The sequence below is a fragment of the Leuresthes tenuis genome, unplaced genomic scaffold (assembly GCF_036924035.1).
Source record: "Leuresthes tenuis unplaced genomic scaffold, fLeuTen1.0.hap1 SCAF_15, whole genome shotgun sequence".
In the NCBI taxonomy this organism is placed as follows: Eukaryota; Metazoa; Chordata; class Actinopteri; order Atheriniformes; family Atherinopsidae; genus Leuresthes; species Leuresthes tenuis.
The window spans coordinates 18,336,351-18,352,402 of NW_027325369.1; the positions used below are offsets into that span (position 1 = coordinate 18,336,351).

General features: G+C 40.6%; 3 protein-coding genes across 9 annotated transcripts in view; all 3 read right to left on the minus strand.

Annotated features, from left to right (window-relative positions):
• Positions 1-43: 43 nt before the first annotated feature.
• LOC140269958 (transformer-2 protein homolog alpha-like) lies at positions 44-4,133 on the minus strand. 3 transcript variants are annotated; one of them, XM_072364998.1, is made up of 9 exons: positions 3,947-4,133; positions 3,314-3,355; positions 2,581-2,714; positions 2,343-2,502; positions 1,937-2,125; positions 1,745-1,860; positions 963-1,142; positions 768-832; positions 44-635 (listed from the first exon to the last, which is right to left on the minus strand). In XM_072364998.1, exons 1-9 carry the CDS (start codon positions 3,977-3,979, stop codon positions 625-627), a joined length of 930 nt encoding a protein of 309 aa, XP_072221099.1. In that variant the 5' UTR covers positions 3,980-4,133; the 3' UTR covers positions 44-624. The 3 variants fall into 3 exon arrangements, with proteins under 3 accessions (XP_072221099.1, XP_072221097.1, XP_072221098.1); XM_072364996.1 differs by lacking the exon at positions 3,314-3,355; XM_072364997.1 differs by lacking the exon at positions 3,314-3,355 and having other exon boundaries at positions 3,903-4,133.
• A 702-nt stretch (positions 4,134-4,835) lies between these two features.
• On the minus strand, positions 4,836-11,672 carry senp2 (SUMO specific peptidase 2). 2 transcript variants are annotated; one of them, XM_072365272.1, is made up of 17 exons: positions 11,320-11,672; positions 10,414-10,475; positions 10,200-10,312; positions 10,032-10,098; positions 9,849-9,930; positions 9,554-9,728; positions 8,732-8,838; positions 8,559-8,641; positions 8,229-8,277; positions 8,078-8,150; positions 7,827-7,979; positions 7,606-7,737; positions 6,800-7,024; positions 6,592-6,671; positions 6,424-6,508; positions 6,246-6,341; positions 4,836-5,768 (listed from the first exon to the last, which is right to left on the minus strand). In XM_072365272.1, the coding sequence occupies exons 1-17, from the start codon at positions 11,493-11,495 to the stop codon at positions 5,706-5,708; spliced, it is 1,821 nt and encodes a 606-aa protein (XP_072221373.1). In that variant the 5' UTR covers positions 11,496-11,672; the 3' UTR covers positions 4,836-5,705. The 2 variants fall into 2 exon arrangements, with proteins under 2 accessions (XP_072221373.1, XP_072221372.1); XM_072365271.1 differs by having other exon boundaries at positions 7,827-7,982.
• A 754-nt stretch (positions 11,673-12,426) lies between these two features.
• pcnt (pericentrin) overlaps positions 12,427-16,052 on the minus strand; it is a 34,960-nt gene continuing 31,334 nt past the window's right edge. The window contains exons 57-61 of one of the 4 annotated variants that reach the window (XM_072365740.1): positions 15,726-15,952; positions 15,551-15,630; positions 15,344-15,476; positions 15,113-15,240; positions 12,427-12,886 (exon numbers count right to left, since the gene is read on the minus strand). In XM_072365740.1, the coding sequence (XP_072221841.1) occupies positions 12,855-12,886; positions 15,113-15,240; positions 15,344-15,476; positions 15,551-15,630; positions 15,726-15,952 (600 nt within the window). In that variant the 3' untranslated portion in view covers positions 12,427-12,854. Of the gene's footprint in view, positions 12,887-14,089; positions 14,631-15,112; positions 15,241-15,343; positions 15,477-15,550; positions 15,631-15,725; positions 15,953-16,052 lie in introns of those variants that run through there. The other 3 variants (XM_072365742.1, XM_072365741.1, XM_072365743.1) reach the window with 3 other exon arrangements.

Sequence of the window (16,052 nt, forward strand, 5' to 3'; positions counted from 1 at the left end):
GCCCATTGTTGTAGAGTGCTTGTGTAATAAAGGACAAAGCAGATATAACCCAAGTATCGTTTTATTGTTTATATACAATGAACAGAAATGGTACTTCCCACCCAGTCAAAGACAACAAATCAAGAAGGAATTTAAAATGTATCAAAGAGTAAACTAGGATCATGACAGTTCAAGAAGTCAAGCACATACAATGAAATGAAAAATGTCCCAATAAAAATGACAAAAGAATCCTGTTTCGATAAAAACGAGTCAGTAAAGCCTATCTTTACAAAGAATTTCGGCATCATCTCTTGGAAGACAGTTTGGGCCTTGAATTCCTGTCCTTATGCCAGCAGATTATCCAAAAGCAGACAGATTTTTATTCAAGTGAAGCACAAAATGATACACACTTGGTGCACATGCATGCCTACTTCCACTTAAGCTGATTTTCTGACAATTAGATTCTTCCTTTAAACGTGTGATCCATCACTGACTTTGAATCGTTAACACAGACTATTTTGGTAAAATTGTTCCACTTCCAATACATGAACATATTCAGAAATCCTATACACATATATAATCTGGTCAAAACATGAAGGAAAACAAGCATCCAAAAAGTAACACTGTTGACGCCGTCGTCGCTGTTTAGTAGTGACCTGTGAAAAATAACAGGGAGAGGGATCAAGTTAATACGTGAAAAGCCAAACGACTGAATTTTAACAAAGCAATCAATGAGTCGATATCATAGTCACTACAGTCAGAATGACAGAAACATGATTCAAACATACGAGGTGAGTAGGATCGAGATCGGGAGCGGTAGCCTCTGCTGTAGTACGGAGATGGTGATCTGCGTCTAAAGGGGGAAAACATATACACAGTTACACACAGAATGCATCATTTTACCTCAAATTCTGTAAACTGGATGTGAAACGTAATCTCAAGTTAGAACCTGTCCAGCTGCAATGATCACGTGGGAAACTCACCTGTATGATCGATACTCTCGGTCATCATAACGATCATAATCGCGATCATAACCTCTGTCATAGCCTCTGTCGTACCCCCTGTCATAGTCCCTGGAGCGGCGCGATGAACCCCCACTACTGCTACCTCCACCACCGCCGCCGCCTCCTCCTCCGCCTCCTCCACCACCGCCACCTCCGCCGCTGAAAGCACACACAGAACAGAACATCCGCTTTACTATTACCACAACTAGCATCCACAATAACTGTACTTCCACCAGGGTTTTTGGGGCTCATCTTCGCTCACTGGGGGCAGGATCGGTCCACTCCACTCGTTGTGTATTTCAAGCCTTCGGTTTCTAATGTTAAATGATTTATCAATGTACTATTTCTAATAACATTCTATGATATGTATAAAATTATTAAATTAAGAGATGAAAAGGTATCAAATTCAAAACAGCCGATCTACAACAGGTGCACCTAAATCACCCTTAAAATATATATGACAATAATACACTCACTACTCCTTTTGTCCTGTCCTGGCTGTGGGCCACCCTCTGTTTATGGTACCGTGCTATTGACGAATTCTACAGTTGTTTTATTCAGGTGATATTTTTTCGGGATTGTCTACTCATGTTTGAGTGAGAGTACGATCTGACCCAGAAGTTGAAACAGCTTCTTGCTTTGCTTGAGATGACACTTGTCTCCTCGTCATTAAAAAAATAAAATAAAATGGTGACACTCGGCCCTTCCGAGCAGCCTTTTTTTAGAAACCGCTGATCGCACTGTCACTACCAAGTACTTACTATGTGGGACGTCCCATGTAGATTCCAGGAGTGGGAGTGTGGGCTCGTTTAGTAATAGAAAAATCCACACGGATTCTGCGACCATCGAGCTCCATGCCGTTGGCTCGCTCCTTGGCCTAAAACATGCAACGTGATTAGCATCACCGCCATTTTTACAATTCCAAATGTAAATCCCCATTTTATACCTCTTACCTCCTTGGCGTCCTCAGAGTTGTCAAAGTAGACAAATGCAAAACCTCTGGAGCGTCGCGACTGCTGGTCATACACTATATTGACATCGCTCAGCGGGCCATACTTAGAGAAAACCTCCCTCAGGTCCCTCTCAGTGGTGTACAGGCTCAAACCAAACACACCCAGACAGGCGCTGGGGTCGGGGTTGCCCTGCAAGAGTAAACAAGCACGAAAACATTGGTGAGCAAAGAATGCAAATTGTAGAAATATTTTGCTCATAAACAAATTAGGCGCTCTAACTTAAACTTTTATTTTCTACGAGAAGTCACTTTTAACAGGAAGTTGATAGTAGCTTTAAACTCTTCCATTGGTTAAATTAAAAAAATTCAGCCAGGAGCCTCCTAACTTCACAGGAACGACACTATACCCGGTTTCCAATGTGTCTGCGGCGATTCGACATAGGGGACCGGCTGTGGCTCCGACGCCGACGGTAGTCTGAGCTACGAGACCGGCTCCTAGAACGTCTGCGACGGGAGCGGGACCGAGAACGGGAGTAGTGCCTGCGTGAGCTTCGATGGGACCGCGACCTAGAAAGAAAAACTCAATTCTTAGTTGGAACACAAAAGCTTCATAACGTAGATTTACCCCTCGGAAACCCGTCTTACCTGGACTTGGATCTGGATCGAGAACGGGACCTGGACCTAGACCTCCGAGAGCCATCTTTAGAGCGCGCTGGTGAGCGGCTGGTGGATTTCCCAGAGCCCCGAGGGGATGCACTCCGTGAGCCACCCCGTGAGTCCTGGGGTAGACCAGAAATGAGGGTCAGAAACATTCTACAACTAAGGGTATTACACAAGACTAAAAGGGACAGGAGATGATGGCACACACTGTCTGAATGCCTCTTTCAGAAGGAGTTCACCATGATATGGCTATTAGCAGCTTTGATACTAATTATTTTCAAATTGTTTAATTAAAATCATATACTGCAGCAAATACTTCAAACAAAAAAATTAATAATTCAGCTGACATATACAGTATTAAGGTAAATTTTTAAACAATGGAGGGATTGATCAGTATTGTCTGATACAGAGAAGGAAAAAAAACGAGCATGCTAAGGAGAAAGAAACAGGGTGAAAGAGTAATAACATAGCATATTGTTAGGAAATTACCCATACCCATGTATACTTCTGATCTTAACTTCATAACTTCTTTTACTTCATTACTTCATAACAACCCTTCATTTCTTCTTTCTTCCGTTTGAAATTCTGACTTCTTTTTTCCTCTTCCTCTTCCCCATTTTACCATCTGCCATTACAACACTAGAAGTGGGGTCAGATCTTGATCGCTTCCTTTCAGCATCCAATACATTAGCATGCATCAACACCATCAGCTTCAAACATAAAAAACTTCTTCCGCCTTTTTCTTTCTTCCAACCTTAACCTTGACAAAGAACAAACAAGGATGATAAGGCATGTTGGTTTCTGTTTAAACCAAAATTGACAAAGAAAAACAACAAAACCAGGAAAACAATAAATGGCTGCAAATTAAGTTAGCTCATTATGATATTTTTCTTCAATAATCACTCAATGGTACAAAACTGCACGTTGAGACAGATCGATATCAAATAATAGATACTAAGTTGTATTTATTGGCGCTGGCTGAGTATCATTTCAATAATGGCATTATTTCACATGAAAAAAGTCATCTAACCGTGGCGAGCGGCAACCACATTTCCGAATGCTCTGGCTTGCAGGCCGCATGGTGGAGCTTAGCAATAATTACAGCTATCGACTGAGACACTGACGACATTTTGCTAGTATTTATTACCATTAAAAAGATAACTACAGCAAAACAGACACAAAATACAATTTTGTCTTGTACAGAGCAGAGTAATCTTAGCATATAAGCATTTATTCCTAATGCTTAACCAATCACAGATTAAACGACAGCTGCAGAACACTAAGCTAACTAGCCTTTGCTAGCTTACCGTCACTCGAGGCATTTCTTTTTTTTCTCGCAATACGAACTCACCTGCTCACGGAAATCTTTCTCGTTGTCACTCATTTAAGCAAAATGTAATATTTGTTACAAAGTGTGGTGTAAAGTGACGGCTGAATGAACTCAATCGTCAGCTGGATATACCGCACAGGAGTCTGCGTCGACCCGCGCTATCAAACAAGAGAAGCCTTCTCCGATGTTCTGCGCTTGATCACACCCACTTCCGGTTCCGGTTTGATTCTCCGAAGAAAAAAAAAAAACGTCATATCGCCCAAATCAGAGGAAACTTATAACGAAACGAAACGATAACGAAAATGCATTAGACATACATTTGTTTAATCCCCCTCACTATATTTCAAGCAAGAAAATATATATATTTTCTAAAATATATCTTTGCATGGTCCCTTGCGTCTAATATAATCTTCATTTTCAAAATTAATATTCATTAACATATTTTGTGTATGCTCTTAAAAGCGTACGATAGACCGTTTTGTCACTACCTTTGTTTTTGTTATGGGGGGGGGGGGGGGGGGGGGGGGTATAAATAATTTTCCTGTAAATACTGCATACTAATACAGTCCCTGTCAAAAAGCTGATTTTGTGGTCTAGTTTTAACTATCAGGGCCCTATTGTCCAATGTTACATGTTTGTATTCATTTTAGCTGATTATAATAAACTCAACTCAACCAATCTAAAAGAACATTATAGACTTCTACCACAGTGACCACAATCTAATCACATCACTGCAGTTTCTGGTGGCAAAATGCCCTGAACATTCCTCTGCATTGCAATCCCTAATGTCGCAGACTAGTATTAGGTTTTATAAATGCAAAGTAATCATTCAAATCGAAGCATAGCTTTTGGGTAACTTCAGGTCTAAATAAAGCTTCTGTACAGCAGGAAAAAAAGGAAACTCCAAATAGAAAAAAAAGAAACACTTTATTACAGGAAGGGGAAATCACATCTTTAACATTACCACAAACATGCATGTGTGTACAGTAGTTAACTATGGCGCATACCATAAGTCTTTGCAACAGCCCTAAATAGAATAACATAACCTGTCATACTTCAGTCATGAAGGAAAAACCTTACACACGCACTCTAAAAACACATTCTGATCCAATCAAGTCATAAATAATGGTGAAACAATCAGTAATACAGCAAGCATTCATACATGCACTTTGACCGACAAAAAGGTCCAGACAGGAGGCATTTCAAATTTTCACTTCTCAAAAAAAAGATTGCATTTCATAGCTAAATGTCACTCTTTTTGTTATTTTCCATCCACTTGGATCAACCTGGGAATGTAGATATTATGACCTGTAGTGAATTACTTTCTTATATTCTTGTTATTAATTAGTTTCTAAGTTAAGCTCTTCTAAACTGGTGTCGAGCTGCAAATAACCGAGTCATTTTCACAAAAAAACTAAACCATGCTCCACGGCTGAGCTCAGTGTGAGAGGGCAAAAGGCACTTCAAGCAGAACATCAAACTAAAACAAACAATCCTACGTCAGTATAAAGCCATTCAGTCAGCAGTGCCAAAGTTTGGGTGACATACACACTTCTTCCATCCCAATAATGTCTCCAAATACAACTCAGAGATTACAAACTGTTAATATGTCCCAAACAAGAAATGAGACATAAATAAGTCTTAAGACTAGTGTTTAATTTTTCTAGAACTGGGTTAGATTTCAGTTAACAGAATCCGCGTCTTTGGCCAGTTCGTTCTTTTCAAGATCACTGTGCACAAGTACGGCTCCCGCAGAGGATGTCTCCGTTACTGCGATCCTCTATAGCAGCTTCTGATTAAGGATTTCCCACATCATCAACTTCCTGAAGTATGGCATGTGGCACTGAAAAACAACAGAGTAGACATCATTTTCAGTTCCAATAAAAACCATGTTAAAAATACAATTAATAAGGATCCTTGTGGTTGTTGCACAGCTGGTTCACAAACAGCAACTGTCTGTGAAGATAACCCATCTCTCTGCACTGTGCTCATCTACGATCACTTGGAGCACACTGGAGGGAGGGTCAAACGTGTTGAAACAGATGTTTAAAGTGATGGAATGACTTGGCTCTGTTTTGGTTCTCTGGCTGAGGAAAACCAAACCAGTTCTAAGCTGGAACCAAACTTAGAATTGGCTCTAGCCCTGAACTCGCACTGGAACCACTTTGGGTTCGTTTACACTTTCCTGCAAATGATCTCATACCACTTCATTGATGAAAAGCAATCGCATTGGCAAGATATGCAGCACTGTGCCAGCAACAGCTATTTATTTACAAATAAAAACTTCACAGGGATCTTTAAAATAAATGCATGTACGTACCTGTTTAAAGGATAGAGGCCTTCCTTTTGCAATATAGTCAGCATATTTACAGGCAAAAACACCACAGTCGCTCCCGTTTTTCTGCTGGGGGATTTCCTATTTGCAAAATAACAGCTAATTAATCACACAATGAATAACTAAATGTTCCAAGTGTTAGGTTATTCATCAGTTAACTTACACCAGCCTTCAAGCTTCCAACAGTCCATTTGGCACCGTCGAGCTCTCTGCCCTTCTTCACTTTGTGCTCCTCTTTTAGGTAGAGTCTGGAAAACGAGTACAATGAGACCACTCATCAAGAAAAAAAGAAGATGGCTAGCCTGGAGCTTAAAGTAAAATGTGGACTCACAGTAATAGACTACAGATATCATCGTGTCTCTGCCCCATCGAATCATACGATTTCACCGTCTTAGACTTAAAGTCTATCACCTGAAAAGAAGCAGAGGAAGCGATGAACGCACGCAGGGCCTATTAAACACGTTTAACGGCCAACTTCAGTGACAAGCAACAAAACTAATGATCAATCCACAGTGATAAAGGTCACGAGGTTGACTTACAGCCATTGCCCAATGGACCCCAAGATGCAGGGGGACCAGAATGAGGTCAAAGAGGAAGAGGTCAACAGCCTTGGTCCAACGCTTCACTGCAACGTGTCCTCCGGTCTGCCCACCTCCTCCACCCCGCAGCTTTGGGAAAAAGAAGGTGCTGAAGGAGTAGACTTTGAATCGTCCTGCGTCTCCAGAGCACCGCTCCATGATCAGGGAAAGGTAGAAGTTTATTACCTGGGTGGTAAAAACAAGCATGTTATAAAGCGCTCAGAAATTCAAGGCATAACAAAAAAAAAAAAAACAGTCTTCTTACTGACTTTGCATGAAGTCCAAACTGTTTGCCTGTAACTTAGTAGTCAGAAACTAAATAGTACATAATCAATATAGTGAATATATTCATGAGTACAAATACATGAACGACAAAGGGACAATGAACTCAGTTTATCCTCTTCACGAAGAGTGAATCAGCCTTCTTATTACAACATGCATCTATTTTCTTTCTTCAACACATTTAGCTTAACGCTCATTTTCCTCTGCTGTCCCTGAGACGAGCCAAGTGCACAGGCAGAAAATCTAAAAACTACAACAAAAACCCACAGGCAAAAACACGATCAATAAAAAACGGTTCCAAAACAATACTAATGTCCAATTAAACAACCCTGACAGGACAATTAAAATGAGGAAACACGAATGCTGCCTATCTCAACCTATTCACTGCAAACCTGGACTTCCTTCTATTTTTCCTTAAAAGTCATTTTAAAATGTGTAGAATTTCCAACTCCTGCTGAAACTCCACACTCTCTACTTGATCTCACCTCATCGTTGAGCCAGCCGCCTTCCTGTAGTGTGGCCAGGTCTCGCTGTGTGATACGAAGTTTGAAAGCTGCACTCAGAACAAGGTTGGGATCACTCTGAGCGAGCGCTCCACTCACCTCCGCTGCCATTTCCTACAAAATCAAGTCAAAAAAACGCATAAGGTGATGCTTTTTCCTCCCAGCACCGTAACTTAATGTTAAACTTCGACTGTTAGTCTCACCTTGGTCAGCCTGGGTATGTCCTCATCACCGTGCCTTGCTTGCGTTGTGTAGGCAGCTTGTGTGCCAGAAAGGCTGCCAGCAGTAGTTTCTCTGTCGACTAGATTGAGACGAGTTGCTACTTCTGTAGAAAGGTCCAACTCTGCAGCCTGTTTCTGCTGGAACACACGTCAACACGTCCATATCTTACCGCCTCTAACAGGGACTTAACGAACGCTTTGAAATGTCAGAAGAGAATGAAAGAAATGGTTACCTTCGTGTATCTAACAGGCTGTGCATCCTCCAGGCCTCCGTTGAACGACTTGCTGATGGAAAACACACTCCACCTGAAGAGGAATTACGTAGAAGTTACTAAATAAAATCACGAAAGATTATGTGCGTAGATAAAATGGTACAACACCAACCTGTCTTTACTTGCGGACACATTTCGGTATGTAAACACACTTGGTGCAGCTGTGAAACAGAGAAGAGAGTCATTCGATATCTTCTAAAAAAAATAATAAGAGCCCAAACAAGTATCAGTTTCTGTAATAATGTAAGCAAATCAATCTGTGATCATTTGGACAGATGTTTTCCAACAGACAATCTGAAGACACAACCTTGGGCCTAAGGACATTTAAACTCGGAGAAACTGACAATGACAGTGACCCTTGGCACCAACCTACACAGGACCTGGAGCTTTAGAATATATGCAGTTCTTTCGGAGACCAATAACATCCATTCACACATCTCACCTGTGCATCCCACCTTCCTGGACACCGATTCAAAGGTTTTTCCTGAAGCAGCAGTTTTGTGATCAACCTGCGACAACAACTCCCTGGAAGCAAAAGAAGAAACATAGAGGTGTGTCGTTAAAAGCAACCTGAAGGAAATGTCATTTTCTACATGGATGAAAGGCAACGCTCACTCTTGTGGTTTCGTCTGGTTGAAAGGTAGTGGCTGGCTTTTACTGTATTTCTCCGTCACCATCTCCAACAAGCGCCGGTAGTGCTCCTTATTGTTCTGCTTTATAGTCTGGAGGCAGAAAAAAAAAGAGATTATAAATTAAAGAACTAAGAATAGAAATACTGTCAAAACTTGATTAAATGACGAGGTCATTGCAACCGGTTCCAATTTCTTACAATTGCTACATATAAAATAAAAAGAGTTTGAACTAATTAGATCCAGACTCCATAGGCTTCAAGAATAGCTTCAAGTTAACCATCAGGTATCTATCCAATAAATCAGTTATTGAAAGCAAAAGTCCCATTTATGTACAGTTCTTTGTATATACACATTTTAAAAAAGAAATGTTAACTTTGGAGATATTCTTGTTTTTGCTCTTTACTTTCTTTGCATTCCCTATTCATTATTTTGTTATTCTATTCATGTTGGGACTGTTTGGTGCTGCTGTTTGCTACCATCTTGTTGCTATAACATGTTAATGTCCCACAGTAGCACTAAATTAACAATGTTCTTATCTAAATGATAGGATAGCTCAAGTAAAAGAGCTCTGGAATCGGAACGTATAGGTATATATCAGAGGATATCTAAATTCAAGTATAGGAATGGGATCAGAACCCAAACATCAGCTAGCTAGAAAATAAGCTAGCTAAATGTAATGCTTAAATCTGTATGCAAAGAGAGAGTATTACAGAAACCAAATACAGTTTGATGCATCTAAAAAAGGTTGCACATGATGCAGAGTTAAGGCAACTTTGGATTAATCCTGTCATCAACCTATATTTACCTCTTCCACAGTAAGACTGGGCTTGTAGCAGCGGTTGTGTCCAAAGCCATTGCACACTGGTTCAGGATTAGCACTTCCCACCCTGACAGCAGGCCTCGAGGGTAGAAGCTGGAGGGAGCCTCTCCTCTCCCTTTCCTTAGCTCTGTCTGGGAGCCCTGCAGGGAGTGCTGTCCCACTGAATTTAAAATGAGGCAAGTGCATTAGCAATGGAGCGCCGCCAATAGTGCTTCTTATATGTTCATGCATTAGCTGGGTCCAGAAGACTGAGGAAAGTCTCGGATATTGGAGCACTTGCCTGTATTTCCTCATTAAAGGGGGTAAAGAGCTCTGAAAAGGATTCTTCCCACTTCTGTCATTCACTCCACCGACTGGTTTGTCTGTGAGGAGAGAACAAAAATGGACACGAAGACCATCAATAAACTACTGCAACATTTATTTATCTCTGTGGGATAAATCCATTTGATTTGTCCTCGCTTACCCATTCTCCACTCAGTGCTGCTCAGCCACGATGTGTGGAGCTCATCTATGCCCATTAGAGTGACAGGCTGGATTAACAGAGAGCAGGCAATATAAAAACAGCAACATGTTTACTACACCAGCACACGTCCAAATGTTTGCATCTGAGCGAAGCGGACACAGCATCTACCTGAGTGTCTTCATACTGCCGTGGATTCTCACACTTGGTCGTCAGAGGTTTCCGAAGCCTAAGCAAACCCGCGACCCCAGCTAGAGTTTTCTTCACAAAGCTGATTACTACATCTGTGACAGACGGGACGCTACAAGTCAACAATCGCTGAAATTCATGTCAACAAGATTTTTTGATATCAACCACAAAACATCTCGTCTAACATGCAACGTACCTCGCTTACGTCTTTTCACCTCTACCTGGTCGCTGTGGCAAACACCATCTGCAACATGCACGCTGTAACAGAAGGACATTTGTATAAAATGTAAACAATGTATAACAAATCACCTTAAACCCACTTTATTCATTTATTTGGAAATGATCAGGTTGCTTCAGACCATATTTAGTAGAACCTTGCATTTGTACTGATTTTTACTGTGATGACATTTTTCTGATGCCATCTCTCATTTACACAAGCACAGAATATTACATTAAAGCGACATAATGCTAAATCACCTATCAACTTGCAAACTTAGTAGTAGTTGCACATGCTGTCACTGTTTCCCACAACTGAAGGCTTCAAACATCTGTCTATTCAGTCCAACACCTGAAGATACTCAGGTCTCTACAATACAAAACAGTGCCACATCCTTCACACTTTTGAGAAGCTGAGATCAAAGCCTCTGATGCTTAGTCAATTATGAATTACTAAAGTCATCTAAATGGTTGCAAAATAGGTATCTATCAGTAAATTGGTAAATCGACTAATGATTTCACCTCCATAAATCATAAAATTTAAATCAAGTGGATCCATGCAAGTCTTGTAATAGATACCGTTGAGCTACTTGTATTCAAATATGGCATTTCTCCTATACTTAGAGAATAGTAGTACAGAGTACAAAGTACAAAGGTGAATTTCATCTCGCAAAATAACCATGGTTTAATTAAAACTATGTTTTATTTTTATGCTTATACACATATTTGAGTTATCAGTGTTTATTCACACAAGTTAGCTAAGTACAGGTTAGCTAGTTAGATGAAATGTAGCATCCCGTAACCAATTCCTTAATCACAGCCGAGCGACTGCAAAAACAATTAAGGCATCAGTTACAACAATGACATAGTATATTGATCCACAGACCTCTGGTAGTTCCGTTTAGCCGGTCTTCCGTGGCTCTGCCGCCGTACTGCCAATTTCACACCTGCTCGCGTGAGTCCTTCTTCGCTAAAGTTTCTTTTCCCGGGCCACTCGGTGGAGTTTTGCCCCTTAATGGGCTCGAACAGCGACGAAATTCCGTCAACTATCCATCCATACATCCCAGACAAATACCAGTAAATTGTAACAAGGTCTTCCACGCGGGCCAGGACGGATTATCCACAGGTAAGATGTCAAACAACGATCTACGACACAACGTCCTGATGTTACTTTAGCTCGGCGTTAGCATAACTGTGTTGAACTGCGAAGGACCTACGTCACTCAGCGTCGGCGTTTCACGAAGTGCGAACGTTTTGTACGGTGCCGAATGACTGTTGGGCGGAGTTCTAAATTACAACTGCACAGAGACAACAAATGGAAGCCCGAGTACAAGCGGCACCCTCGGACTTAATAAACGAATAGTCCCCTTACTGAGAGGGTGAAGAGTGTTGGTTGCACAACGGCCGCTCATTGGCTGCCGCCGTTCTGCTCCAATGCCTATTTATTACATAACACCTAATATCATTTAACTGGACTGAGTGACTGGGTGTAAATTAGTTAACTCATTGCATCTTAAAGTCCGCGTTAAAATACAAGCAAGGTCTTTGTAGGACTAAAATTTCATATGGTTAAGTGTTACTTGGTGCTAGGAGTTTTAGATGCAATAGCTGTCAACATTACTTACTTTAATCTTAAATTAAGTTTCCTCAATTTCATGATTATAAGAAAAAAAGCCTCTTAAATTCTCACAGGGCTTACAGAATACATCTTTGAAAAAAATAATAACTGCATTAATTTAGTGTGATACAAACAGGAAGATTGAGGAAAACAAGTTTTGGTTTGATATGGACAATAAAATGTAAACATTACCAACATGCTACACTGTTCCTGACATGATTGTATAGGTTGCAAGTCTCAGCCTCAGTCACAGTGTTATACTCCACATTCTTAGTTGAAAGCATGAGTGAAAAAAGAAGAGCCACACAAACATGAGCTAAAATAAGGGGACAAATAAATTATGTTTTGCCATGTGAAGAACAAAGTCCCTTATTTGTTATCAAATGTAAAATCTTTAATAAGTTTATGGTAAAAAGACAATACAAAAAAAAGAAATCTTTATGCCATAATACACTCTAGTTTGATTTCTGGTATAAAACCAGCACATATTTAGAGAAATTTAAAACAAACATCGGTTCTATTTACAAAAGAAAAACAATACATTTGTGGAAAATAAAAGCTCCATCTAAAATTATGACAAACACTTGTTCTTACAGGACCACAACAATGACTTTCCAAATACTGTGCATACACCCAAATGTAATTAGAAAACAAACAAAATAATTTATACATTTGTTTAAAAATATAAATCACAATTAAAAAAAAAAAAAAAAGATTAAACAAGCGTCTCATTGACGTAATAAGGCATGGACGGTTCTGGAACAATCCGCAGACAGGCAGAATTCAGGTTTTCAGTGGTCGGACTACTTTGAGTCAGGCTGGAAGGCGGACGGACCTGACAGGATGCAGACACAAAAACATAATATTAGCAAAAACAAAAAACTTCATCTTCAGGCTTCACCATCATATAAATCCTAACCGAAGTGCAGATAAAACCACTGCTAATGTCGACTAGTTTCCATTATAAAACTAATTAGGTTTTCAATGTATGGTACATTTTTTATTAATAAATAACTGCCTAAACATTCAGTAATCTTTAAATAAAATACTTTCCCTATTAGCTCAATATATAGCCTGACAATCACATGCTTTCTTAGAAGAACTTCAGCCTGTGTGTGTACGGACAGATCATGTGGGCACATACATGAGTCTGCTGAACAGTACATGCCTATGAACAAAAAGTCTAAGAGGGTTATTGTATCAGTCAGGCTACGCTGCTGCAGTCATACAATTTTGTTATGGTATTTGTCAGAGTGCCTATGGCCTGACCAAAGGAAATATATTTATTTTTGTCACGGTACTGGCAGGAAACAGTGTTTCTTCTTTCAGAAGCTGATAGGAGTCCATGTTAGTCTACACACTGTACAATGCACTTAGAACAAAATATTTTGCCTCAAGTAGAATAAAATGAAAGCAAAAGTCATTTGGCTGATTTAATGTGCCACATACAGCCTCGATAACCTAGATTTGTCACGCACCACACAGATCTGTAGCCACATCCAACATCAACATATTCAGTTCTCTTAAAGAAAAAAAAAAAAAAAGAGAAGGAAATGATAAAAATGCAACTGTACTGAAAAACAGACAAACAGTGAGATCAGAAGGGCCGTCACACTCTGGTTTTACAGACCGATGTTGCACTGTTAGAACAGTTAATGCCCCTCGTGGAACAAAACACATATATACGTATAACAATGTTAAAAGCTTCAGCTGGCCCTTTATCTGAAATGCTATATACACAAAAAAACATTCCAAGTTGGAAATGTCTGTCATGAGGTGCATTAGGTAGTATAACAATGCCCAAATAAAGTCATAGACACAACGTAGAGAACTTCAGGGTTAAATGTGTCACTCCAGACAAGATGAGCCGTGCATATGGCTCATATCATGCTGATGAGATGTTCTGGGATTGGATTAACAGCCAATTTGCCAGTTATTGTCACTACCTTTATTTAACCAGGAAAAGGCTTAAAGATTAAAAGAACAAATGATTTAGCAGAGTGTTCTGCCCAAGTATAGAACTCAAATATCAAAAGCTCATATTTCTAAAAGCAGCCTCTGAATACAGTGATGATCACAGCCTACATCTCTGTTGTCAGAATTTCCCCAAGCACTGCAGCACGCCATCCCCACAGAAAAAGCATTTAACTAATTGGTACTGAAGGCAACTAAAAGTGCAAGCCTAGGTTTCTGTCATATCGGCAAGTTGAGGCAAATGGCTACCTGGATAACAGACACATGGGTTAGAAAACAAATAACAGTACGCTTTAGAAAACATTCTGTTTCGCAGAGAATGAGCTTGAATTAAATGTAAAGATGTTAACACCTCTTAGGGACTGTACACCGACATCCGACAGTTCAGTCCTAGGAGGTGCACTTCACTGATTTGTTTGGTGGGGTGAGTATGTTACACTCACACTCACCTGGACCATACAGGTAAAGAGGTGACAAGCAGCTCAGGTACAGCCACGTTCCATTCTCCAGCAGCCAGCGCTGCCGATAACCAATCATATTAGGGGAACAGGCTGACTGTATCCTCCTTTCCTCTTTAGGGGGTTGGGCTAAATGAGTCCTGCTTACTAGGTTGGGAGATAATAGAGCACACAGGTTTTGTGGAATCTAGAAACACGTTTTCCACCCATGTCCCAGGAGCGATGAGACCACACAACATAAAAAAAAAAAATGTGAATTTACGTTACGTGCACAAATATTGTTTTATGCAGGTGAAACCTGAACTTTCACCTGGACCAATATTGTGTAGTCTGAATAAGCAAAAACAACCAATGGCCTGAGAAACTCCCAGAGTGACAGTGCTTGCTATTATTGAAGTCAGAACCCAGTAAAATGTGCTTAATATTGCAGTGGGAGTCGGCTTAATACGTTTAGATACACCATAGTTATTCTGTCTGCTCCATGAACTACTCAGTGTACCATGGAGCAGAGTGCAAGAGGTAAATTGGAGAGGACCGCTAATTCCACAACCAGTGAAGCTTCAATACACCTGGTGTACACCAACCTTGTGAAAACAAGAAGAAGAAAATTTGTACTCAGTGCCGCTCACCTTGCCTGGGCCCCACCAGCCGCTGCTGGACCTTCTCCAGATGATGGATATAGTCTGTGAGAGATCGTTCGGGATCCTGTGACGTTCCACCTGAATGAACTGAGGCAGAAGTGGTACTGGAGTTTGACCTTAAAAGACAGGAGAAAAATCAATCAAGAAGAAATGCTGCAATTCAACAGAAATATTTCTACAAATTTCTCACAAATCATTGAAAATGGAGCCAAAAAGGACCTGTTGTGCAGCCTGAAAGGTGATTTGCTGGGTGGAATGAGAGCGGACGAGGAGTCTCTGTTCTTTGTGGAGTCAGAATTTGACCTTGGCTGCTGCTGCTGTTGCTGCCTTAAAACTTCAGCTTTTGGCCCTGCTGGAGGCACCACAGTTAAAATCTTATCTAGACACCAACAGCTGATTAAAATAAATTGTAAATGCAGAGCTGACCTTGAGCATGTCCGTTAACAGTCCCAGAAAATGATAACCTTCTGATCGCTCGATGCCATTTCCTTGTCAGGAACCTCATTCTGGAAAAAAAAAAAAAAAAAAGAATGCTTGGGGCTCATTTAAGTTGCATACAAAGCTGAGGTTTCCAACAATCATATGCTCATTTATTTCCTACCTTGAAACTGCTATAACTACTCGAACAATAGCCCTAAATCGCCCGAGGGGTCGGGGCTGGGATGAAAAAGGGGGTGAGGGTCGTGCTCCCATCTGAGCGATGAGACACAGAGTAGCCTGCTCACAATCCTGGAACCCCCCCAACAGCAGCAGCAGGTAACGCTTCTGGAACACCAGAGCTTTCCTATAGCTCTCAGCACGCAGGTAGCGTTCATAATAACGCTGTAGCTGCAAACCCAAAGAGACCATTCTTTACAACCGTACTATATCACTGTAATCAAAATAGTTGCATTTTAATCCCATTTGTACAGTCAAGGCAGGCTACAGT

Excerpts from the sequence above, each read along its gene's own strand:
- LOC140269958 (XM_072364998.1), bottom strand. The coding sequence starts at position 3,979 with ATGAGTGACAACGAGAAAGATTTCCGTGAGCAG. Across the intron at positions 2,503-2,580 it reads CGATCCAGATCCAAGTCCAG|GTCGCGGTCCCATCGAAGCT; the intron begins GTAAGACGGGTT and ends TTTTCTTTCTAG. Across the intron at positions 1,143-1,744 it reads TACATGGGACGTCCCACATA|CGGCGGAGGTGGCGGTGGTG; the intron begins GTAAGTACTTGG and ends GTGTGCTTTCAG.
- senp2 (XM_072365271.1), bottom strand. The coding sequence starts at position 11,495 with ATGTATGGATGGATAGTTGACGGAATTTCGTCGCTGTTCGAGCCCATT. Across the intron at positions 7,983-8,077 it reads AGCCTGTTAGATACACGAAG|CAGAAACAGGCTGCAGAGTT; the intron begins GTAACCATTTCT and ends CGTGTGTTCCAG. Across the intron at positions 7,738-7,826 it reads ACATACCCAGGCTGACCAAG|GAAATGGCAGCGGAGGTGAG; the intron begins GTGAGACTAACA and ends TTGATTTTGTAG.